A 25,395-nucleotide genomic window follows, 5' to 3' on the forward strand; every position below is an offset into this window, starting at 1 on the left:
TCCAATAATAGTAGTACAAATAACAAGACTTCTATTGGACCTTTAAAACTTTTTTTTTCCCGAAGTTCAGTCATAATTTCAGTTCTCATGTAAATATTTAGGCATAGTTGTCGAGATTGGTGTTTGCCACTGAGGAACTCGTGCTGCACTACAGACACAGCAAGACTTTGCTGGGAGAAAGATAAACAGAGATGCAGCTGGGGCAATGCCTGTCTTTTATGCAGCACCATTGCCCCACTCCTGTCTGACACAGTGCCTTGGTGGTGCTGATGTCTTTCACATAATGCAGAGATTGAGCTACTGGCTGTGTCTGGCCTTTTGCCATATAAATTGATGCATTTTGAAAATTTTAATCTCCAGTTAACATGCTTATATTGCAAAACAATCAAGCCCTTTAATAGTGATCACTAAATATTATGCATTAATTGCAGAACTACTGCAACGCTCCCCACCTACAAAAATTGTTGTACCAAATCTTAAAATATCCTCTGCCAACACATAAAAAGCATTGGATTTTAAAGGCAACTTTTGTGCTCTGGCTTTTTTTCTGGCTCTGCACTGAAATTTACGTGCAGGCAAATCTCTCTATGTCTATACCATTTTCCGTCTTTTTACAGATGGGGAATATAAATCAGAGAGGTTAAATGGAAAGGAGGATGGACTCAACTTAAAAAAGAGAGCAATGAAAGTTCTGGTATCTGTTTCTGTATGTGTGTGCATGCATGTGTGTTCGTAAATAAGCTTTTAAATAACAAACACTAAGCCTCTCTGTATCACAATTTCTCCATCTGTAAAATGGGAATAATATTGCTTACCTATCTCCTAGAGGTGCAGGAAGGTTTAAATCACTATTCTTTATAATCCACTTTGAGATCCAGAGATGGCAAGTGCTATAGAAATGGAAGTATCACAGTCAGTGTAAGAGCTGGAACAAGAACACCATAATTTCTGGTGCCTAATATCTCCTCTGAGATCACAGCTCTCTCTTTCAACCCTATTTTATCACCTGTTCTGAACTCTCAAACTAGTACACAGGGAAGCTTCAAGTCTGTGTGAGAATGAGTAGACAGGAAAAGGCTTTAATAATAATTAGTGTCATCATTCTGATAATGTAATGATACTAATTGCACATATATTCTAATATTATTTGAGATGAACAAGATGATGGAAGTTCACAAGCATTACAATTAAAATTCTTAGGGTAAAGGATTTGTGCTGTACTGATCCTTCCCAGAACAACCGAGATTTTGAGTGTTACAGTAAAAGTACCTAATGCATAAAATTTATATGGAATAAAAATAAAATAAAATTTAAAAAAATAAAAAAATAAAATAAAATAAATATTAAAATAATAAAATAAGACCTGTCAAAAATATTTTAAGATTCATTTGTCGCTCAATACACCCTAATAAGCCTCCCATCTACAGTGAGCTAATTCTGTGTAGACTGGTAAGAAAAGACATGTAAAGATATCAGTGGTAGTTGAACAGAAACAGAAATGGAAAAACCAACATAATAAAGAGGAAAGAGAAAGTAAAGTATACAGTAATTATTCCCAGCTCATGGATCAGAAATGAACAGAAGACATGTAAAGCTCTTGTCTCTTTAATAAATCTTCATTTCATCCTGTTGCGAATAATTTCTTTCCTATTGCATCCAGACTAGATGTCAGATTATTACTTTATAACTGTGAGTACAGGCAGGAGCAGCTCCTCTTATGGAAAAGCCTAGAAGGGATTGCCTGTGCTTGGAACACCTTCAAACTCTCTGAATCAGATTTTCTTCCTGCTTAGCAGTTGTAGCTCATCTAAAGGGGACAGAAAGGGCCCAGCGCTTCCCTCCACAGCTGGCAACTCAAGCAGCGAAAGGAAACACATTCTATGTTCTTTTTAAACTATTGTCACTTTCCCTCTGGACTATAGTTAAGGGCTCCATAAGCTCCTGCAGCATTACTTCTGCTCTTGACAGAACAACTGCTGAGTCCCCCCAGAAGTGCCAACAGCCTCAAGATCCAAAGGAACTGCTAGACAGTAAAATTTCCAAAGAATATCAAATACCAGTCATGCTGTTGCTGCTACTCCTGATCCCCCTTCACTTAGGAGAAAGATGACTTAAATCCCTTTATTTTAAATCAAAAAACCTCTGCAACAGCAGAGCAAGGGTAAAGCCACTATGTAAACTCTTACTATGTTTCAGATCTACATTCTTTAGGTTCAGACAATATCCAAGCAATATTTGTCTAGGCTTTCTCATGCAGGCTTTTGTGCAAGCACTCAACCCACTGTCTTCTCTTGTGGAGAAGAAACTGTGTGCCTCACTCACCGCACCACCCACATCCAGCCTTCCCCACAGAGCACAGCAAATGCTGAAGGGACACAGGGATGCTGCAACATCCTGCATTTCCCTCAGGAACAGCCCAACCATCCTGGCTTCACTTGCAGCGAGCAGTAATTTAAAAATGAGTTAATTACCCCCCATGCATTACGGAAAGGTTGGGTTTAAATTTGCATTGTTAATTTTATAACAATTCCTGTCCTTTTTATTTTGATGGTTGGCCTTACAGTCTACATGTTAACTGTAAGCACTTGAAACATGGCTCTTCACTGAGCCCCATTCGCTTCACCAGAGCCAGAAAGGGATAATTCTAGAGGATTTCTGGTGAAACCAACCAGCCAGACTTCAAGTTCAGCACTCCTGCTGTAACTCAGCCCAAGGGAACAGAGACCTCAACCCAAGCAGTGGTCGAATGTATTCTGTCAGAAATAACCTGGCTGTTCCAGCTAGCCTGGAGCTCAAGTTCAGATCCCCAGCAGCTGTGATTTTTGGAGAGAGGTCAACAAGTGAATGGGAATGCAGAGTAAACTACCAGAGCTCCCTCACCCTTCGTAGTGCTGCATCCAGGTAAAGGGTGAGACACACGGCTGGGGCTGGGGCTGGGGGATGTAGGATGGGGATTACTCTGCTGCCACCCATGTTCTGTGGATAAAAAAGCATTCCAGTCACTGCAAGTGTCAATTCAGTATATTTTGCAATCCATAAAGTCGTTTTGTTTTTTTTTTTTCCTCTTAAAAATGATCTATTACTTAAAGAAGTTTGCTAAAGCATTGCTAATAATCTTCTATGAATATTCTATTAATGGCGTTATAAAAAGAGAGTGTCTTATCCAGGCCAATAAACTTTGGTACACAGATATAAAGACAGCATTTTACTCATGTATCTTTTCCTCATGAATTAGTTTAAGGGGAACTTTTTCCTTTTCTTTCAAGGCTTTAGTAAAGAGACTTTGTTCTTCAAATCTATATATTTATATAGAGAACTCTTGGATAAAACACCTTTCATTCCAGATGCCCAGGTCTCATTTTACCCAATTAACGTGGGTTTTTAACTCTGCATTATATCAAATAATTGGAGGGAGTGGGGAAAAAAAAAGAAAAGGTAGATGGAACATACTTACTTTTGTACTTGAAAATATAGATAAATAATTAAATAAGATCACATCTCCCCTAATGTCAGTGAGTCTGTTGGCTTTGGTGATCGCTGTTTGTGTACTTTAGGGTTGTGTCTGAAGGGTCCTGAAGGTGTTAGGTGAGAATGAGACCACACCCTGCCTGTCCAGTTCTGGGCTGTCACAAGACAGGTGAGGCAGGAGCAGCTCCTGCATGTGAATTCTACCCTGCCCCAGGGTAGAATTTGCCCCTAATAACAATATGGCATCCAGTATGGCTGAAATGTTCCTTCTGGCATCTGCAAAATCCAAGATATAAATATTGTGTCTAAAAAAAAAAAAACCAAAAGCATTTGGACTGATGGGTGCAATTACCCAGATTTCATGTGAAACAAGAAAACCAATTGTGAGCATTGGGTCTTCAGGCTGTGAATAAATTAGAATAGGCCAAAATGCACAAGTTTTTGTTGCTGCACTGAAACTTTTCTGGAAACAGGCTTGATTTTAGCTAAACAAATAATCTCCACAGGCCATTAAAAATCTTTCCTTCCTTTGAGAGTATATCTTTACTTCTGGAACAAATATGATTATGCAAAAAATCCCCTGCCTTTTGTATACAGAAAACAATGTAATCACATATATTGTGCCTTTCTTTCTTCTTTCATTAAGGGCATAAATTCATGTGTCTATATTCATTTAAATCAGTTCAAGAAAGAAGGATTCCCAACCAAGCCAAAATTCGACAGTGCTGGATTCTGCACTGTAGGCGACTCCACGGACAGCAGGGAGAAGGAACTCTGCTGACCTGAGATATTCTAGAACACGTGGTTTTATTGCAAGAGTCATAGGTAAAAGGGCCTTGCCTTCAGCCACCAGCCTCGGCTGAAGGGAAGTCCCAAAGAGAGAGGGAGAAAGAACAGCAGGGTGAGAGCTGAGAGAGAAGGGAGCGAGAGAGCAAGGGGGCAGGGGGAACAGCACAGGGGGAAGAGAGTGAGGGAGAGCAAGAGTAGGGGGAAGAGGAAGAGGTAAGAGAGTGAGGTCCTTTTTACAATAGATTATATCTCCTTTTGTGATGAATATTCTAATTTACAGTCACCAACCAATACGAGACACAAAATCCTATAGAACCTACATCCAGCCTATAAGAACTACTACATTACCATACTGTGTTATATTTTAAACTAAAAACTACTCTTTAGATTTTCTGTTTTCCTACAGTGACTTTTGGATCCCTCAGCCAGCAGAAAGGTATTGTTCAATCAAAAGAGATTCTCCTTCAGCTAGCTAGACCATTGTTTTCAGGTTATATAGTAACTAAGACTCAGAACCCTACAACTCAAAGTAAGCTTTCGTTTCTATTTCGATTATAGGTTTCATATTTTCAGAATCTTTTGCTAAGCAATCATATTTATAAGGTTTCCCTGATTCATCTTCCCCAACATTGCACTAACCATAATGCAGTAAACCTGACAAACAGTGTTACCTACTGCAAGAAAAGGGGGTGAGAGCTTTGTCCTTTGCACTTTAGTACAAAACTGCCACTTTTCAAATTTGAACATCATGTTCTAGACCAACAACAGATTATAAGTATTTTTAAAAAAATTTTTTTACCAAATTTCTGACTTGCACATAATGCCACTTCTTTTAGCTTTATTTTGAGATTGGAAAATACAAAGTTAAAAGGCATTTAGGTATTTTCGAGGTTTGGAAAGTGCAACTATTTTCATGTGGCAAGTGAGACGCCTGATAAAAATGCTGACACATCGTGACAGCCACTGAAACAATGTTTCTCTGGTGCTAATGGGTGCTCTGAGATTTATACGCTACCTGGATTTAGCTAATCCTCTGAAAAAAAAATTAAAAAAAAAATTAAAAAAAAGCTTTTCAATTCTTAAGAACAACCACCCAATTCCCAGTTCATTAGTTCATTTAAGCAATGACCTTAATCAACATGTGCTTTACATCAAACACATGACCAAGAAGGATTGACTTTTGAATCAAGCCCTGGATTTTGTCATGAATGTTCTGTTGCACACAAGATACTTTTATGAGCATTTGATTTTCTGTTCTAAATGCAGGGAATTTTCCACCCCCAGCAACAGCCCAGCAGCATAACTGATGTCAGATTTGATTTATCTCTGGTTCTGATTATTTACTACCGAAACAATGCTTTTTAGTTACTAGAACTCAGCAGACAAAAGTACTAAGCTGTATTCTATAATGTACCATAAAAACACAAAAGACCATTTTTCCAAAAGATACGCTGGAAATAAAGCTTCTTTGTCTTTTGGGACTATTATAACCATATTATCTACCTGAAAACACTAAAGATAATACATGACATCACCATTAAAGTCAGAGAACCACAGAGTTTGCAAAATTTAATTCTGCAAGAGTTCTTATAATTATGTACTATGTTAAGGCCTATTAAATAACTCCCAAAATATTCCTAAAGTATGTCAAACTTACAGCACAGAGCACACTCCCTAAGAATATTTCCAAATTCTCTGTCAACAACTTATTCTAATTGCATACATGTTGTAGTACCAAATTCACATTCTTTGCAAGTCACTATAAGTTAAAAATTTTGGTATCATCCTTAGTAAAACTCCTATTTGATTCCTTGAAATAGTTTTTTAATAAATTTGTGATTGTATGCAACAGCATTTTCTTCTCCTCAATCTTCTTTTCTTTTTTCTCTATTTGTTTTTGTTCACTGTTTTTCAAAATTCACCCTTTTTATTGCATTCTTACAAAATCTGCAGTACATATTTCCTTCAGCTGACAAGCCTGAAAATGAACATCTCAGCTGGAGGATTAAGCAATGCAGAACACTCTAAAGGCCAGCTACAATGTGACTTAAAATTTTCAGAGCCCTGGGGAAGAGAGGAGGGATATGAACCATTCCTCCTAAATTGCTCATAAGTGCCCCAGTTCCCTATAGATTCAAGGGAGAAGCAGACATGTAGATCACCATTTGGTGGCCTTCAGAGGTGTCTAAATTATTCATGCAGGATTTGGCCTGAAATAATTAAATTTACATGTTCTTACATGAGGTAACATGCATTACAGCATTACATCAGCATCACACTATGAATTCCTATCCAATGGGCCTTTGCCATGATGTTTTTTTCCAATGCTCCCCTTTCCTAGCAGGGATTACCCGGCATTAGGACCCGGCAGGTATGTTCCCACTCTTTTTCTGAAGGTTTTATTTTCTGTTTCTAAAGCACACTGCTTGTCATGAGCAGCACACACTGATTTCAGGGAGTCTTCCCCAGTTTACCAAGAGAACACACGTGCATCAAAGGCTTCTCACAAGCCTTTCAAAACTTCTCTTTTTCAAAATCACATATTGGCTTGCTTCTATCATAAATGTTTCTATTCATAAATGAAGTTTGCCCATTCTTTCTCACTGAAGACTACCAGAATGGAATGATTTATACCCACATTATTAACATTTCTCAGCTATGTCAAGCAATTTATGTGGGCCACAGCATGTGAACATATTCAGTCTGCTTTCAGGAATGGTCCCTGGCACCATGTCCCAGACTTTTTAGGGATAAAAGCTGGTTGACACAGGCTAAAGGCAGGCCAGGGAGTGTGAGAGTACATACAGACCATGACACTGCAGTGGTGGAATGGATCCCGTTTAGTTCATTAGAGCAGCCATAAAGAAACGTGGAAGTACAAAGCACACAGTCCTTTATCTCAAATGGAGCAGAAAAAAACTTATTAGCACATCTCATTTGTAAAGGTAGAACCTTTTTAGATCTCAGCTCCTATCAATACACGCAGCTGTGTGCAGCTCCATTCAATTGTCATCTAAATTCCAATTGAGCATAGATGGATGTTAAATTAAAGCCCAAACAGTCAACTAAAAAAAGTCACAAAATGACAGAATTTTACTCTGACAAAAGATGAATTCACAGTATCAGCATCTATAAAGTTCCTTATGAATAAAGAAAGGTTGAGTTCAAGCAGCTTCATAATGGATCTTTCTCCAGACCTGAATGCAGCCGTGATGCTGAAGGTGAAAAGATAAAGTCAGAAGACTCAGCTCACTTGCAAAAACAGGAGTCTGCCACCCCTGTACTTCTTTGGGGGATCTACTCTGCATCCTTAGTTTCTCCTTTCTAGTTCACATTACTTCTCATGGCCTGTAAAAATGTAATGTAAAATAACACCCTTTATACATATGAAAAAGGTTCGTGTGTATGCAAAAAATGTAGGTTTATTCTTTCAACTCATACAAGCATGTGATTTTCAGGCAGAATTTAGGAACCAAGTTCTGAAAATTTGCTTCTCCATGTCCACTGTATTTTCTTCAGCCAATAAAGATCATTATCCTAACAAAGAAAGAAATCTAATTAAATCAGCAGAGTTTGGATTTTCTATGAATCCACATCACAGTTAGTTCTTGCAACACTTGGTTAGGCACTGAAGTTAAAAATTATATTCTTGCATCTTTTACTAATTGTATCTCCTACTTCCTCTCCAAAAAGGTACCCAATACCTAATTTTTCACTTTTCTGACCTTGCCATACTATGTTTTCTAAAACAAATATATTCACAGCTACTTCCCAGCAGCAGTCATCAGACTACTAGCAAGCAAATGTGGATTCTCAGTGGTTATTGCACAAATAAAGCTGTTTACAGGCTTGCCAGACAAACAGCAGCACTGATCCCTACAGTGTGCTTGTCTAAACGTGATGAACAGATGCACTTCCCTCTCCTACTGGCTATTTGGTGCATCCTTTAAATGGTTTTCCCTATTTTTCCCACTTAGGTCAAGGCAAGACAAAGTAAGAAAAATGGAAAGGAAACCCTCTAAAATCAAAGCAGTGGGAATGACCGTGGAAAATCACAGTTATTGTGTACAGCAAAAAGACCCAAAGCAAGTATAATTGCCTTTGCTCTGCAGGCCAAGGAGTTCTTTGGACAGAGGCATGGAGAGAGGAAAAGATTTGCTGTGCATGGACCCAGGATCAGGCACACATTGAATCCTCCAGCTCCTGACTGTCACAGTAAGGAGGTTTTTGCATTGAAGAAGAGCATTTATTTATAATGAATAGCATTTTGCCTATCAAAAATAAATAACTCCAGTGCCTTTGAAAATTTCAACTGCAAATATTCTCCGTGCTTCCCAGAGAGACTCGTGTCCCTAAGTGGCTAAATTACTTTTGTCATAGGGTTTAAATTTATGGGACAAGAAGCATTTTGGAATTTTAAAGCAGCATAGCACAGTAATCTTGCAAATTGCTCTAAAGTTTCAAGCACTCTTTCTGCTGGGTTTTTTCAGTCTTCCTCATACTTGGCTGGTCGAAACATAGAAAATGGTATCTCATAATTAAAAAAAAAAAATCTCCCCAGATGGTATATGCACAGCACACATAAGCACTGCCAAAATTGACCTAAATGAATAAATATAGCACCAGTCTGAGATAGCTAAGATACACGAGACTTCTGTGCATTCCAGTCAGAACTGGCAAATACAGATTTAACAGCCATTAGAGGAGAAGCAGCAGTTGAAATTCTGTATTTTTAAGACTAACTAAGAGTATAATTATCTCGCAAATAATTTTTTTTCAATTATTTTCCTGTACTGTCACTGGGAAGAGCTCTAGAGTCACTTAAGATAAAAGATATTATATAAACCTAAAGATGGGCACAATTTTTAATCAGTACTTTGTACCAGGTACTGTTAATTCTGTCCAAGGCCACAGTTACACAAACAGATTGAAGCAAATAGTATTTAAGAACTATCACCTGGAGTTTAAAATTAAAAGAAGAATGCTTATTTCACTGTCTTCTATTCATTATTTCCATAAAAATTGATTAAAATAATGTAATTTATAGGCTTTACTGGGCTACAGCCAAGTTATCTTTGCATATTTATACATCCCTTTCTAATTTGGCTTTCTGAACTATCCATTTCCTTTCTATTGCTGCAATAATGCTCTGTAAGTGCTCCTCCTCTTGAGCAGGAGCTGCAAGAGGAACACATTCCGAAGAAGAATGCAAACCAGTAGTGAATGTGAGATAAAAATACTTTTCAGAAGTTATGCAATAAACATTGAACAGTTGAATCATCAGAAGTGGTTTATTCAAGATCATGAAGAACCTACTATTATGAGTAAAAATACATCGGAGTCTTGCTCTCCCTCAATTCTGTTTTAATTAGCACACGTTTAAGTTTTGTTTCAGGTGTAGGAGGTTTTTTGTAAGACTTATTTACCTAAGAGAGATGATGTATCAGAAGTGGCAAACTTGAGGTATGAGCAAATGAATCTCAGCATTGCAAGTACAGCAAATATGGGAATACTCTACTAGACTTCTTTAGAAAAGAAAAAGTTATCTTTCACCATTATTAGATGGTGGCCTTTCAACAAATCCTCCATTTCTGCTGAGAAATTCTGCACATGCAAAGCCATTCTCACCTGTGCAGAAAGCAAAGCTGTAGCCTGTCCCTGCTACAGCTCTGATTTCTGCACAGGATTATTCTCAGGATTATAAATCCCTAAATAATAAGTCAGAAGTTTCACTGTGGCAGGATATGCAGGATGTCCACATAGTTTAAATGCTCTTTTTGACCACAAAACTGTGCTGCTCACAAAGGAACAACCCTTTGACTGTGCACATATAACTTGTTCATGCAAATAAATATTTTGTTTCAGTAAAACTTTTTTTTTTAATCCAGCATTATAATGTTTTCTTCTTGGATCAAGAACTGTAATATGTACATACAGTTTATTTGTGCTAATTTCTTTGGTTTTACTTCTGTGCCTTTTTACTTTAAGTGTGTGTGAAAATGACAAATTGAATTAAAAAACTACTAATGAATGGATCAGACAGCTCTCAAATTTATACCTGATTAGTATTAGAAATAATCTAGGCTAATTTTAAAAGCAAAAATGCAGGCAGACCTCATTTTTAAAAATTAATCGAGTGTCCCATTCAAAAAAGCTGTTATTGATATTTATGTAAATGGAATACTATTATGTCCATCACAGCTGTGATAAAATTACCCAAATAATTTCCAGAAATGAGATGTAGCTAAACAAATAAAAAATGAAAGAAAATTCTTCTCCCATCATATTGACTGTACCAAAGTGTAATTTCTTGCTCTTCTTTTTTTTTTTTTTTTTTGAGAGTTGTTTCAAGACAGTGAAGACTTCTTGCTTAAAACATCTTTTCAAATATTTATGTTAAACATCAGCAGAAAACGTTGTGTTACAAATCCTGGCATACAGAATTGGGCCTTTATGATCCTAACTAGATCAAAATAAACAATAAATATTTACACGCACTTTTTTTATTCCTTTGAAAAATAATCAAAGGATTGTGGAGGCACTTCTTGTCCTGGTATAAATACATGAACATTCTCCTCCTCTAGGTCATTTATTCTAATCTAATTCAGGGATGTGGATAATGACTGTAAGTTAAACTGCACTTTTGCGTCAGCTCTGTGGTAGATTATTTTAAACAAATTAATGGTCCATTTCTTAAACACTAAACTGCTAAAAGGCTTTTGAAAACTTTTAAATTCCATTCGTAAACCAACTTGACTAGCTGAGCAGGTGACAAGTATTTTGTAGAATGAAACCATCAGATTTCAGATGTACTTTTACAGAAACACAAGGACTTGTGCTGGGATCAAATCCAGTTCAGACCTTCCTGGCATCTCTGCTGCAAAGGGAGCCCGTGGCACCCCAGGCAAAGAAGCACAGGCATAGAATGAGGCCAAAGTTATATTTAATTTCCCTGGGTGGCACGAACAGGTCTCATCCAAATCCTCTGACTCTGCAAGCCCAGAACTATGTGCATCTATCAAAGGGAATGCTGATGTTTAGAAACCGTGCCACACAAATCAAAATGTCCAAAAACAGGGATTCTTTTCTCCCTTTTCAAATTCACCTTGCTTAGACACAGGCATTTTTTATCCTCCTTGTCCTACCTAACGTGATAAAATCCTGATTAATACATAAAAGATATTGATGGTGGTGGCAATACTTTCCATGACAACAATACCATTTCATCAGTGAGGATGCTTGAGTGTATGTAGATGATGTTGCGAGCTAACTACTTTAGAATACAATTATTATTCCAGAATGTCTCCCTGTATAAACACTGTTATTTCATGCAGGAAATTGTGCCCTTGTGTAGTTTATTTCAACCTGCTTTGAAAGTAGATTAAACATTGCCAAAGTAGGGTTTTTTTAGAGCAAAATAAGCATTTCTCCATAGAAAGTTCAGGTGTTATGGAAATTTTTGACGAGATTTGTATATTGAAGAAATCCTAGCCTTTTAATAGGAAGAAAAATTATTCTATCACTAACATCAGTAGGAAACTTCAAGAAAGCTCTAAAGCATATAAAATTATTGCCCATCTAGAATGAACCAAAAATATATTTTAAAAAATGAAAGCTATTTCTTATGAATTATAAACCAAAGTACTCCTGAGGTAGATTTAATGGTGATGTTTCCACTGTTACCATCTCAGGACCTGGCTCAAAGTATTATAAATAGAGCAGAATCAAACTGATGAGGTATTCATTGTTATATATCCCACAAAATCTGATCCAAAAGAGTTTGAATCTTGGATTAGGGGTTTTGGTAACTACAGTAATATTATTTATAAAAATAATGGCTAATATAACACCACTGAAAGAAAAATTAGCTAGAAATGGTTAGAATTGAAAACATAGGAATTCTTTAAAAGCTACATTTTATTTTCCTCACTGGTGTTATTTCACTTATTCTCTCCAGTCAACTTCAGAGTTTTTTTTCCCATTTTATGAACATTTAAGTCACTATGAAAACTTCTTAACTGTCTGCAGAAATGCAGTGTTCAAACCATGTGGATAAATAGGAAGTAGGAAGTGTTAACTACACAGTGAGAAGAAAATGTAAGTAAGGAAAATCCTGGAGTTGCTCTATGAGAAAACTACTTTCAAAAATCCTACAATTTACTGATCCCATCACAACTTTAAAATTTGTACTCATGGTAATTACTTAAATCCTACATAAATAAATATGTTCCTCAAGATATATTATTTAAGTATGTAGAAGTCTACTTACGTTATATTTTGTTCAGAATAATGCATAGAGTATATATGTTTATGTGGAAATTGGTGTATGAGTGAGTCCACTGGCTTAGACCAGCAAGGTGAAAATGTGATGATGGAACAAAAAGAAAGATATTCTTTCTTTAGAATAATAAAGAATATTTACATATTCTGATATCTTCAGGAATGAGATATGTAAAATTTTCTACACAACAATTTATAATATACCTGCTGTTTTCTCTTGACCAAGCAATGATCTAAACCTCCAACCACAAAGACCCAAATGCCCATACTATATTAAGCCTTCAGTTTCAGTCATGCTGCACAAGTTCAACAGGTTGCCACAATTAATGTCAAACTGGTATAATTTTATCAAATATTTAAGATCTGATCAGTTTGTGACCCTGTTGCCCTCCTTGCTGCTCTCTTGCTATTGAGCCCAGCAAACAAAAACACGCAGTTTATTTTCTCACTTCTGGTGCAGCCTCCCTCACTTCCCATCCCCATCACAGCTTGTCTACATTAATTAGTACTAAGCTTTTGATAAGACTTTGCACAGAGTTATTTTCAGTATTGTTGCTGCTATGCCATGTGTTTCTATGGAATGAATAGACTGTCTGGAGGAACACAGTGACATGATCTGTGTAGGGGTTTTGTCGCACTTTTTTTAGTGTGTTTTCGTTTCAACTCCTTTTTACAACCTGGTATTTTATTTCCTTCTTGCTGGCTTTGTGCATTGTGGGAAACTTCTCAGGGAATTGTTCCACGGTCTTTTTTTTTTTTTTTTTTCCCTCAAGAATAAATCCAAATTTCTCATGCTAATAGTCATCACCTTCTCCATTTATCTTTTCCAAGGTTCTGCACTGAGTGCATGCATCAGAAGGCAGTGCAGGAATTCCAGAGCAGACACACTGCTGTGGCACCATGAAGGCTCCACCTAGAGCTACCAGTGAACCTCTGGAGCCACTGACTAAGGGCACAGCTCCAGGGAGTGAGTCCCTCAGCTAGCCCAGAGTGCTGACATGGGACATGGCTCTGCAGCTCGTCATTGCAGAGCCAGGTACCTGGGAAGCAGCCCAAGCTTCACTGCACATCAGAGTTATGTGCTGCTGGAGATCCAGTGGACCCAAACCCTTCCATGACATCTGCAAAGACTGCCCCCTTTTTTCTGATTACTGTTCCCAGATAACTTTTTTTTTTTTTTTTTTTAACTCCATGGATTTCTGCATAAATGCTTGGGGAACTCTGCTTCCACTGAAATGTTCAATCTGTCCTTATGAATTTCTTTTTTTCCTCTTAGGGAGAGTCTGGTAATGCTTTGCCCTATGACAACACTCGATTATTTTGGAAGCTTCTTCTACTACATGGAAGCTGTGCTAAAGAGGTTTTTTAACAGTTCAAATACACTCTATTGATTAATTCTCACGCATTTTATCAAAATTCTAATAGATTGACAATTTTTCTGCATTACTTTCCTGGTCAGATGCCAGCTACCTTGTTCCTAAAACCCCTAAATTACAAATATATGTCCTATGCTGAGACTTCTCATTGGTCTCTAATTTACAATGTTTTCTAGTACATTTTTAAGTGATAAACCCAACCTCTGACATTCTTTGGTTACTAGCTCTTGTTAGAAGCCAAAAATTAAAGAAACACATAATCCACTGATTCTTTTCCATTTCTTTTAGTCAATTTGTTCAACAACATCCTCTCTAATTTTTCATAATTTATTTTAAATGGTTATCTGGGATGGGTGCCTTCCTAGACAGGTTTGCTTTCTCTGTCCCTCCTCACGTAAATACAAATGCAAAGAATTCAGAATCTCTGCCACATCCTTGTCCTCACTAACTGCAACTCAAGAGACACACCAATTTTCTCCTAGCTTACTACACCTGATGCCTTGAAGTTGTCTATACTGTTTGCATGCCTTGGGCTATTTGCTCTAAGGTATTTATGTTCAATAATTACTACTCTAAAAGTCACCACCTAGAATTTCTGTTCTTTTCTGATCATTTGGTTTAGATTTTTTTTAAGGCACTCATCAAATTCAAATAGTTTTTTGCATTCTGCAACACACTTTTATACTATTTGCTACTCATTTTTCATGTAGTCATTTTCATATATTCTTCAACTTTTTATACAGTGTTTTTGCTTAATATAACAGTTCTGTTTCATACATTTTAATTATTTCTTTTAAAAAGTCATTCTGCTAACAAATTGGCTTTGACATGGTCTTTTGTGTTAAGAAGTTGAATTTATTTTTTTTAATTGCAATTACCCTGTGAATCAACTAAGGTTCCTTCCTAAATCAACTTCCTCTTATATATATTTTTGCCTTATTAATTTAATACATTATTAATATAATTTATTTACTCATTTCTACAGCTAGTGCTCACTTTCTTTTTTGTTGTTCCTGTTCTTTGCTATAAAATAATAATCTAAAATATCCAAAAAAAAAAAAAAAACCAAACCCAAATAAGGGAAAATAAACCAGAGGAGCATTATTCTTGTTTTTGCAGAAATTTTAGCTTTGAGGCTCAAGGTAAAAAAGCAAAACTAAATCTGGAATCTCAAGTGTGGATTATGTAATAACACTGATTTGTATTGGTTACTTCTGGTATTTTACATCCAGTGGTTTATGTCCTTATACCAGAAAAGTGCAAAATGTACATCAATGTCTCTGTGTAAAGTCATTGTTCAACAAAACTACTTATGTTTGTGTAACAATATTAAAAATTCCTAAACTATCAGTAAATTAAGCATGTCATTGCTATTTGAAATTAAACTCCCAGGCCTAGAACAAACCAGAACAGAAGTATCACTGTGGTGTCACCAGGTAACAATCATCATTGCAACATCCATACTGCACCAGAACCCTGTTCCAATTAGACCATCTAAAGATGCGACCAAACTTGTTAAATTAAAGTTAAATTCTTAACTGAGGTGACAGTGATGGAATCAATACTGACAGATTGTGACTTAGTGCTGAAGAATTTTTTGTAGAAATAAGTGATGGAAGACTACTCCAGGAAAGACTGAAAGTGTACTGAAATTTCACATTGGTCTTTAGAATACGACTGGATGATCGGCACATGACATTTTAGCCCACACAAAACAAGCTGATTGTCTCAAAACAGGTTTTTAGGGATGGCTTTCACATATCAGCACTGGTAGTCAAATTAAAAGTTGTCAGTAAAGTGAATCTAAAGAGTGAAGTGGTAAAAAGACCTCTCCTAAATGAATGAAAATACCAGGACAGCCAATTAAGGATGGAGAACTGAGCTGTCTGTTACAGATCATTCTCAGCACAAAGATCTTCACATATCAGGACTGCCAGCACACCACCCCCCAGAACAACTAAATGCTTTAGGAAAAGAAATAAATTAATACCATTCAGAGAGATTCTTTTCTCTTTTACCCTCAATCTGCTGTCCTAAAAGACCTCTGTTGCACTAAAAAGGGGTCGATATTGCAGTGTTAATGTCTTAGGCTTATTTGGATGAGATAAACATCATAAATTCCTCAAGTCAAGGAAATTACAGCCTCTAATAAAATACAGAACACAGCAAATAGAATGAAAAGACATATTAGATCAAAGTGCTATTCAAGGGTTCTACAGCTGGCTCAGACTCCAAAAGGAATTATGAAAATCTTTTTGAGATCTATCACACTCTTTCATGCCACATAACCATAGTCAAAAGGTGACTAAAGAAAGAGGCAAGATTTTAGAATGAGACAGAAGGCACAGAGGAGCACTGACAACAGTCAATACTGTGCAGGCTGAAAGGTGATCAGAATGAAGGCTCTTCTTCCTTCCAAACAATGTAAACAGCTACTTCAAAATAATATACATAGTGTTTATTCACAAGGTAGTTCTCAATTGTAAAAAGAAGCTCCTAGGACTGTTCTCTCAGTTTAACTCTAGGCTTAGAAAACATTAGCCTGGCAGCATCAATGTTTAAACCATCTACCCAAGAAAATTTTGAAAATAATCCAGCATCAGAAAACAAAACTGAGCAACTCCCCCACTAATATTAGCTGACACTCTTGTCGTTGACAATGATGTCACACTAGAAACAATCACGATTTTGAAAAGCACTGAACAATGCCTTCTTCACTGGTGCCTGAATCCAAGAGAAGCCATTTTTCCCCCCTGTTCCTAAAATTGTGCCTGTATTATTCCTAGCATGAAAAGCAGAAAGAGCTAATTTCTCATTCCCACAGAGGGAACACTTTCATACAGTTTTTTTTCGAACAATACTTACTCAAATATGGTGGTTTGTAAGGCGCTCGTGTATTAGACAGCAGTCCATCGAACTCCTTCCTTTCCAGACTGTTGTGAAGGGCCTTCTCTTTGCCAAAGGTGGAGAAGGACCTTTCTGCCCCGGGCTGGGCTTCTGGTGTTTCAAACACTTCAGTGTCTGGAACGGAGTCCATGCCAGGTACGTGCAGATTGCTGCGGTAATCTGCAGCTTGGCGTCCATCAGATGGAACAAAGGAAGGCATCCAGCACCGATCTGAGTGGCCCAGTGCTTTACATTCCTCTGTGCAATTGGAGAAGAGATCCATGCCTGCAAGCATGAAAGGAAAAAAAACAAAACAAAACAAAAAAACAACTACAGATAAAAGCTTCGGCATCATGAGCAGCTGCTGACAGAGGAGAAAGATTATGCCAAGGGAAGAGAAGTGGAAAGGGAAATGCCGTAAGAACTTCTTCCATGAGTTTCATCTCCTCAACAACAACACAAAAAAAGATCTAGTTGTCCAGTCTTCAGAAGCCAAAGACAACTTGCAACAAGCACAACTAGGATGTCACACACCTACACACAAAAATAGCACAAGAAGAAGAGCATTGGTGATTCTGTCTCTCAAAATCACTTGCAGATCTCGTAATTTAGAACCCAGTCAAACAAGGTTCCACCCTGCATGTAGTTTGATGTCTGTGGTTCACCCCTCAAAATACCTCTTTTAAGAACCATTCCTGCTTAGGCATTATTTCTACATAAATGTGTCTTTGACCAAAGAAATTCAAAGTCTGGATTCAGAAATCACAGATTTCACTTATGAAGTGAAACATTAATGAGTCCTATAAAGGAACTATCTGTGCATACATCGGTATACAGATGGAGCCTATTGATATTAAAAGCAGATGTTTCAAAGTAGAAATTGAGCTTTCAAGTGATCAGGAGAGCTTATTCAGTTATTACATCACTCTTTCAGAGACAGTCCTCATTGCTGCTGCTGCAGTAGTCCTTGCTATCATCAAGCCATCCAAGAAATGGGTCACAACCCTATAATAAAAAACTGCAATTAGCAGTACAAAGGCACCTGTAGTCCAGTGCAATGTGGCTGTGGATACTATTGAAAAAATTTTTAGTGCTTTCCCTATATAAGCAAACAATTATCCATGCCAACATGAAAATGTTTGCTTTCAAATCCTCTAATGCTATTAAGATCTCAAATGACAAGCTATGCTGCTTTTGACTACTTTCAGATCAGCCTTCCAAAGGAATATTTCCTGGCTATGAGTCACTAAGTCGTTGGATTATACTTGTTTTGAGAGAAATGATGTATGAAATCACAGAGACAGAGTAAAATAAATACCAGCATCTCCAAGTTGCTTTGTCCTGCTTTTGGGTGGGATAGAGTTCATTTTATTCCTAGTAGCTGGTACAGTGCTGTGGTTTGGATTTAATATGAGAATAATGTTAGTAACAAAGTGTTTTGGTAGGTGCTCAGTAGTGTTTACACTAAATCAGGGGCATTTCAGTGTCCCATGCTCTGCCAGTGAGGAAAAGCACAAGAAGTGAGAGGGAGCAAGGCCAGGACAGCTGATGTGAGCTGGCCAAAGGGTTATTCCATATCAGAGATCATTCATGTCCACTTCATAAACTAGGAAAGCTGGCAGGGAGGGGTCAACCACTGCTCAGGGCTAAGCAAGTGTAGTGTGCATCACTTCTCCGTCTTCAATTTCATTCCTCTCGCTTTCCCCGTTTTGTTATTATTACGTTTATTTCAATTAATAAACTATTCTTATCTCAGCCCACAAGTTTTACTTGTTCCTGATTCTCCTGCCCGTCCCACTGGGCCTAGAAGAATGAGCAAGGAACTCTGTGGTACTCAGCTGCTGTTTGGGTTAAACCAACACAATTTTCAACACAATACAGAAAAGCAGAAAGGTAAAAGAACCCTTTTTTTCTTGTATCTATAAAAAGAACTGAGCATCATAAGTGTGCATAAAAACTGAACTAAATCTGTTATAAACATTGCATTTGCAAGCAATTCATTAGAATAACAACAACAACAACAAAAAAGACATGACTTAGAAATAGGAAAAAATTTTGAACAGCTGTTATATAGGACAAGAGGACAGAGTTTTAAGCTGTGCCAGGGGAGGTTTGGGTTGGACATTAGGAGGAATTCCCTCACAGAAAGGATGATTAGAGATTGGAATGGGCTGCCCAGGGAGGTAGTGGAGTCATTGTCCCTTGGAGAAGTTTCAGGAAAGGCTGGATGTGGCACTCAGTGCCATGGTCTGGCTCACAGGGTGGTGTCAGGGCACAGGTTTTGACTCAATGATTTCAAAGGTCTTTTCCAACCTAGTCGATTCTGTGATTCTGTAATAAGATTCATGTAATAGAGCTCATTTACCAGGCAACATTCTCAAGAACTGGATTAGCTTGATCTTCAGTGTGTGGATTAGTATTAAGAATTCTACCATAGTTTTGAACTACAATTTGAATTATATTAATAATATTTATGTAATGTCTCACACTACAAAAAACCAGTCTCTTCAGAAAGGAACAATGATTATGAGCTATCAACAAGTTCTTGAGTAAGAAAGGCAATCATTTAGACAGAAAAAAAAAAAAGAGGAAATGAGAAATGAAAGCTTTTTATCTCTGATTAATCTCACTCTATAATGACTTTTTAATTTTAAATTAAGCAATATACAATGCCAGGTCCAGTTTCGATTAGAAGCTTGCTGTGATAATTGGCATTCAGAAGCCTGAAAATAAATTTCTGATCAGTGAACTGTCCAAGAATGCAAATGTGAACTACAGATATGCCTAAGGAATCAGATGAAGATCATCAGGCAAGGAGAAAAATAGTGCAAATATAAATTCCATAGTGGTAGTAGCTTTCAAAGACTGAAAAGAAATATTGAGATGCAGGCTTCCCAGAAAGAAATTAGTATCTAACAAAGTCTATAAAACTGTGTGTGTGTGTATCTTATGTACCAAAATGTCTGAAAAAAAATGGGTTTTTGCCTTTCCAAATATTTAAAAGACAACAAACACAAAATGGTTATTTCAATTTGCAGACTTCTTGGCAAAGCTACATGTGAAAAAAAAAAATAAAGCCCCACATCTAATAAGAAAATTATTACAGATGCATTTTGCGGATAATGTATCAGTGATCAAACTAATTTCAAACTTTCCTGAAAGACAGCAGAAAAAAAAACCTTGAGGATAAATATTAAATATATATTTTTTAGTCTGTGGGGAGGGAAAGATTAGAGAAAATATTGTTTTAAGTACATGCATTCAAATATATACCCTTTCCTTCCCTTCATGGATCTTTATTTCACCTGGAAAATTACCCTCCATTTTACTATTTTGTTCTCAGATCAGGTGCTAAACTGCAAAATGTCTCTATCCAACTATTTTTTTGTTCCCTTTTGAATACTGCTTGTCTACTGCAGTGCACTGAACAGTATTATATAACAGCTTATTATAGAAGAGATGTTATAGCCACTATAAATCAGGATTTTGAATAAACAAAGTAATGAATGTAGGAGATATAAAATGTGAGCATGTATTGCAAACTTTTTCCCTCTTTGAGAGGAGAACATGTAAAAAGAAAAAAAAAATTATATACATTGGAATTTAAATATACACTGCTGGAACACATAGCTAAATGTAAATACTTGTTTAGAATGGGAACAAAATGTTCAGAGAGGTAAGGGTTAGGAATTGTTCCAGCTTGGATCAGTCACAACAGTCCCTGAGAGTTTAACAGATGCAGAACCAAGCCCTTGGGTTTAGTATTTTGACAGAGAAAAAATTCAAATTAGCAGCTAATTTTCAAAATCCCTGGGCAGCCATGCAATTTACACTGCCTGTGGTATGAATGCTGGCTATTCTTCCCCCACCTTTTTTCCTGTGGGTCATAGCATAGAATTTTCTGGTTCTAACTGAAAAACATCTAACACAGGGTTGGTGAAGGCTAGGGGCTATTTGCTGTTTTCCAAGAAGGAAGGACATATGGTAAAGAAGACACTCAGCACAGAACTCCTTCATACCCCAATAATCATGGTCTTGAATATATATGGAATATATATATATATAAATAATGAAACCACATTTACAACAAAATGTCTAGCACTTTAACACTTCCATCTCATCTCCTTCATAAATCTGGTTATATATATATATATATTATCCTTCTGAACTAAACTATCCATCACAAATCTACATCAAAGAAAAAAAAGCTTTGTATTTTTCCCTTAGTTATGCTGTTAGACCTTGCATGCAGATAAACAGATTCCAAAGGTGACTCTGAATTACAAATTTCCAATGCCCTTTGCGGATAAAAAAACCAGACAGTACAGTGCACTGAAGTCCTGACACTGATAAGCATTGCACTACTCCAATTGTAGCAAACATATAACAACTCATGGCAAAGGCCACTGCCTCACTCCTATTTGTTTAAGTCTCATTACCAGGAGGGGCAGTAAGCAACATGAGCTATCCCACAATCTGGACTTTGCACATTTTGAAGGAAAACTATCTCCTGCCCCTCCCTCAAAAGCTGCCAAAAACTCAGAAAGGTGTAAATTAAGTTTGATATCTGAATTACCTGAACTCAGCTGGCTTTGGAATCAGATACTTGGCAGCGCTGCATTTTGGAAGCATATTCCAAATTTCACTTCCTTTTCATATTTCAAAGGGAGAAAATCAAAATTTCTCAGTGAGTTTTAATTGGATTGAAAGACTATTTTGTCAAGGCAAAAAAGGCCTAAATCCATTTTTAAATAATGTGTCCTTCTCAGATTAATTAAGGGAGAAGAGCCATGCACCAAGAGCAACAAGTGAACAGTTTCATACGTATTACTGAGTAAAAGATTTAACAAAAAAATGAGAGTATTAATCAAATGCTGACAAAGTATTTTTGCAATACCATTATTAGGAGAGCGTTTTCTTCAACATGTGCCATTTTTTTTCCAGATCCTTGCCGCTTGCTTGGAAATAAATAGCATTTCTGTTTCTCCTGTGCCAGTTAGATGTGAGATAGGTGTGACATGGGCAACTAGACCTCCTTTTCAGCACTCCCTTCCTGAGCAACTACCCATTTGGTTGGATTATCAGTGAGCAAGTTACTCATTTCCCCATGATTCATGTTTTCTATTGGTAAATAAGGATAATGATGCTAACCTACTTTGTAGCTATCTACTGAAGAATTGGACTTTATGAAACAGAGTTATTATCACACTTTCTTGCTAAGCAATTGGTGTGCTGCCTTGGATAAAACTGACTTCATCAGAGTATGAATAAAAACTTGAATATCTTCAATATTCAGCTCTTCCAAATCTCAGCTTCAAAGGCCTGTCTGGACCACTGAGATGGGAACATTATTAAGTATGCAGACCAAGAAAGAAGAGAAAAAAAACCCAACCCAACAGAAAGGAAAACCAGAAATAGCACTTAGCTTCAGTCAAAGCACTTATTTTCTAAGCCATTTTCATGTTCACTCTCACTTTATCTGAGATAGACTTTTTGCCCAAGTGATCTTCAAAACAGGATTTAGCTGTCAGTCTGCCTAGGCTCAGAGGAAATACTGGTTTTCTCTGTCCCGTTATCACTAAAATTCTTCTTCTCTTCTTCTTCTCCTTATGGACACTGAAATATTGCAGCTCTTCTGCCATAATGAACCCTCTTGGCATTCAGCTAATCTGTAGTGAAGAGGTGTGAGCCAGTGTTTCACCCTGTGCCTTTTCATTAGACCCTTATCAGTTCCCCTCATAAAATCCGCCAGGAGAAGCCTAATTTCAGGTTTCAGCCAGTCACCACTGCAAACTGTCCAAAACCAGATGAAAAAGCTGATGCATTTTACAGGATATACATGGCAGTGCATCACTGGCTTCTCATCTTGGGCATTCCTCGCTGAAGTGCCTCTGAGACATCGTGCCAATTCCATGAAAGGAAGGGTAATAATACTGTGAAGGACTCTGCTTGGGAAAGCCAAGTAGCTAGTGAGCAACCATATGAAATAAATTGATGGCACAAGTCCAAATCTTACAGGACAGGTGTCTAATCATACCATTTAAATGTACACACATGCAGAGCATTAATTGGCACCCAAGCTGGCAGTTTCACAAGGGAGGCCAAGAATTTAATCAACCATGGGAAATAAACTAACCTCGTGTTCGAGAATTACTCCTACAGAACACGGCTGAAATACAGTGTGTTAGTAAGAGATGGAAGTGTTGTGTGAGTTATGTTCGTTCTATAACAAGCAGCAGCTTTTCTCTCAGCAATTTTCAAAGAAGGGCACAGGTCAGTAGAACCTAGGGTTTGGGAAACCCCGCCTCTGTTTGCCAAAAACCTCCAGCACCTCTTCACCTTTATAAAGCCATTTTTTTCCAAATGCTCAGATTACTAACCCAGTCAATGAGACTATTCAATCCACAAAAAAATTAGGATCTTGAACATTTCACTCCTTGCCATTTCTTGCCAAAAGCAGATGACAGTACTTTAGTACTTCATCAGAGTTAAGGTAGGTAAGAATTTGGATAATTATGAGGCATTCATGTGGTACTTTAATGGGAAAAGTATGAATCCTTTACATACATTTCAGCACATTTAAAACATGAATAAATCACTTTTAAGAAAACCTATTTTGTGAAAAGGTGAACGATGATTTTATTTCAAAACCCAAGAGAACATTTTATGATACATAGAACAGCACAGTTCAGAATTTTCACTGAATAGTTGTGCAAGATAAAGCTGTGGCAGTGTGGCAGATTTTCATCCTAAGTGTTTTCCTTCTCAAGGAATAACTGACCACGACACCCAGTTTGGATAGCAACGGACTGCTACAGAATAGCTATTTGTGTGCCACAGGATTGTTCCGTAGTGACAGAAGTCCCATGGCTGAACAGTAAAAAAAGATATTTTGCCAGCAGAACATGCTGCTGACTAAAACTGCTGGAGAATGAGTTTTGTCTGCCAGGGTCAATTACCTACTAAATATTTTTAGATGCTTTTGAAAACAAATATGATGCTGCATAATATCAGGTAGCATCTTGGAAAAAACCCAGCCCAAACAGCCACCATGTCATCAATCAGTGTGTTTTCCTTCACTAATTTAGAAATAATTGATTTTAAAGCATTAGAATGACCAAAACAATTGAGAAGGCATTCCCTCTATACTTCCTCTAGCCTTCGAGATCAAACAAGATTTATGCTCCTTTTATTTTCCCATAAAATTCATCACCAAAAGCTAACAGCAAGAGTGAAGTTTTTATGTCAAAATATCTTCTCATCACTGAGGTAAAAGGGCACATTCTTTGCTTCAAGACAGCATGATTTAGCCCAAAACCTACAGGCAAAGTATACAGTATGTGTGTAGAAGATTAAAGCTTCTAGAGAGATTTGTACTGAAATATTTATTTGGGACTAGCATTAAAAAATGGTGCATGCAAATTATTCTCACATCTCAGCACCAAAAAGTGTAATTGGTGCATTCTGAGTTTTCAGTTCCAGCTACTAATTGTGAGTAGACCAAGCCTAATAGTCAGCTTTCATTAGTTACTATGTGATCACCACTCAAGCTACAGAAGTTCACAAATCATATCATATTCTTAAATAACTTCAAATCATTTAAGAATCTGGCATCATTTGTAAAATTGAGTATTCTGAGTTTTTATTTCAAACTATTAATTGTGAGTAGACCAAGCCCAATTGTCAGCTTTCATTACTTACTATGTGATCACCACTGAAGACACAGAAGTTCACAAATCACATCAGATTCTTAAATGCTTTGAAAATGTTTAAAAGTCCAGAATAGATTTTCTCCACTATTTTGACAAAATAGAAATAAAAGAAGAATTCACCCCACTAAGGATCAATGCCAAATATGACAAGTATTCATAGTCTACTTTTAAAATGGAGGGAAAGGATAAAGAACAGAGGCACAACAATAACAGCACAGAATGCATCTAAAAGAAAATAGCTTTCAGTTGATGTGCAACTATATGATTATATTCCCACCATCAGTCAAATCCAGCCCCTTCTGCAGATGTTTATTCTTTTCTCTCCTGTTTGGTTATTATGGTTCATTATGTTGAGGGACTAAGCTGATTGAAATGTTCATGGAGATGACTGCTGCAGTAAAATGCGTAAAAGAGGGAAAAAAAAAAAAAAAGGCAGGAATGCAGGGAGGGCAGCAGGAGAGAGAGCTTTTTATAACTCAGTAGCCCTGACTGCTGCATCAGAAACAGTGCAAAAGAAAGGGTGGGGGGAGGCTAAATACATGGCTTTTTCAAACAATAATAAATCATACACCATATATAGGCCAAAAAATGAAAGAGGCTCTGTGTTCAGATGTAAACTTCTGGCAAGACCTGGTTTGTTGTCAGGTTCTCAGACACAAAATAGACACTCTGTTCACTTAGCATGAAGCCCTGCAAGAAGCAGGGAGCTCCAGAGACTCTTGGCTCTTCTCAAGTCTCATTAGGTCTGCATATTAATGACTTGCAGCAATAGAAAGAGGCCCTGTGGCAGCCTCCTCTTCCCCTGGTGCCTGGGTTTCCCATCGTTAAGGGCACAGTGACTACAGCAGCAGGAAAATAGGGGACATTTACAGAGCAGGCGGGTG

The 25,395-nt window shown here is 37.2% G+C and overlaps 1 protein-coding gene across 2 annotated transcripts in view; it reads right to left on the reverse strand.

Moving 5' to 3' along the window:
- Positions 1 to 25,395, reverse strand: part of PCDH10 (protocadherin 10) — a 35,039-nt gene that overhangs the window by 3,586 nt on the left and 6,058 nt on the right. Inside the window, exons 4-5 of one of the 2 annotated variants that reach the window (XM_066318161.1) lie at positions 16,779 to 17,084; positions 816 to 890 (exon numbers count right to left, since the gene is read on the reverse strand). In XM_066318161.1, coding sequence (XP_066174258.1) covers positions 856 to 890; positions 16,779 to 17,084 — 341 coding nt within the window. In that variant the 3' untranslated portion in view covers positions 816 to 855. The remainder of the gene's footprint in view (positions 1 to 815; positions 891 to 16,778; positions 17,085 to 25,395) is intronic. The other variant, XM_066318160.1, reaches the window with a different exon arrangement.

The sequence above is a fragment of the Sylvia atricapilla genome, chromosome 4, assembly GCF_009819655.1.
Source record: "Sylvia atricapilla isolate bSylAtr1 chromosome 4, bSylAtr1.pri, whole genome shotgun sequence".
Classification (NCBI taxonomy): domain Eukaryota; kingdom Metazoa; phylum Chordata; class Aves; order Passeriformes; family Sylviidae; genus Sylvia; species Sylvia atricapilla.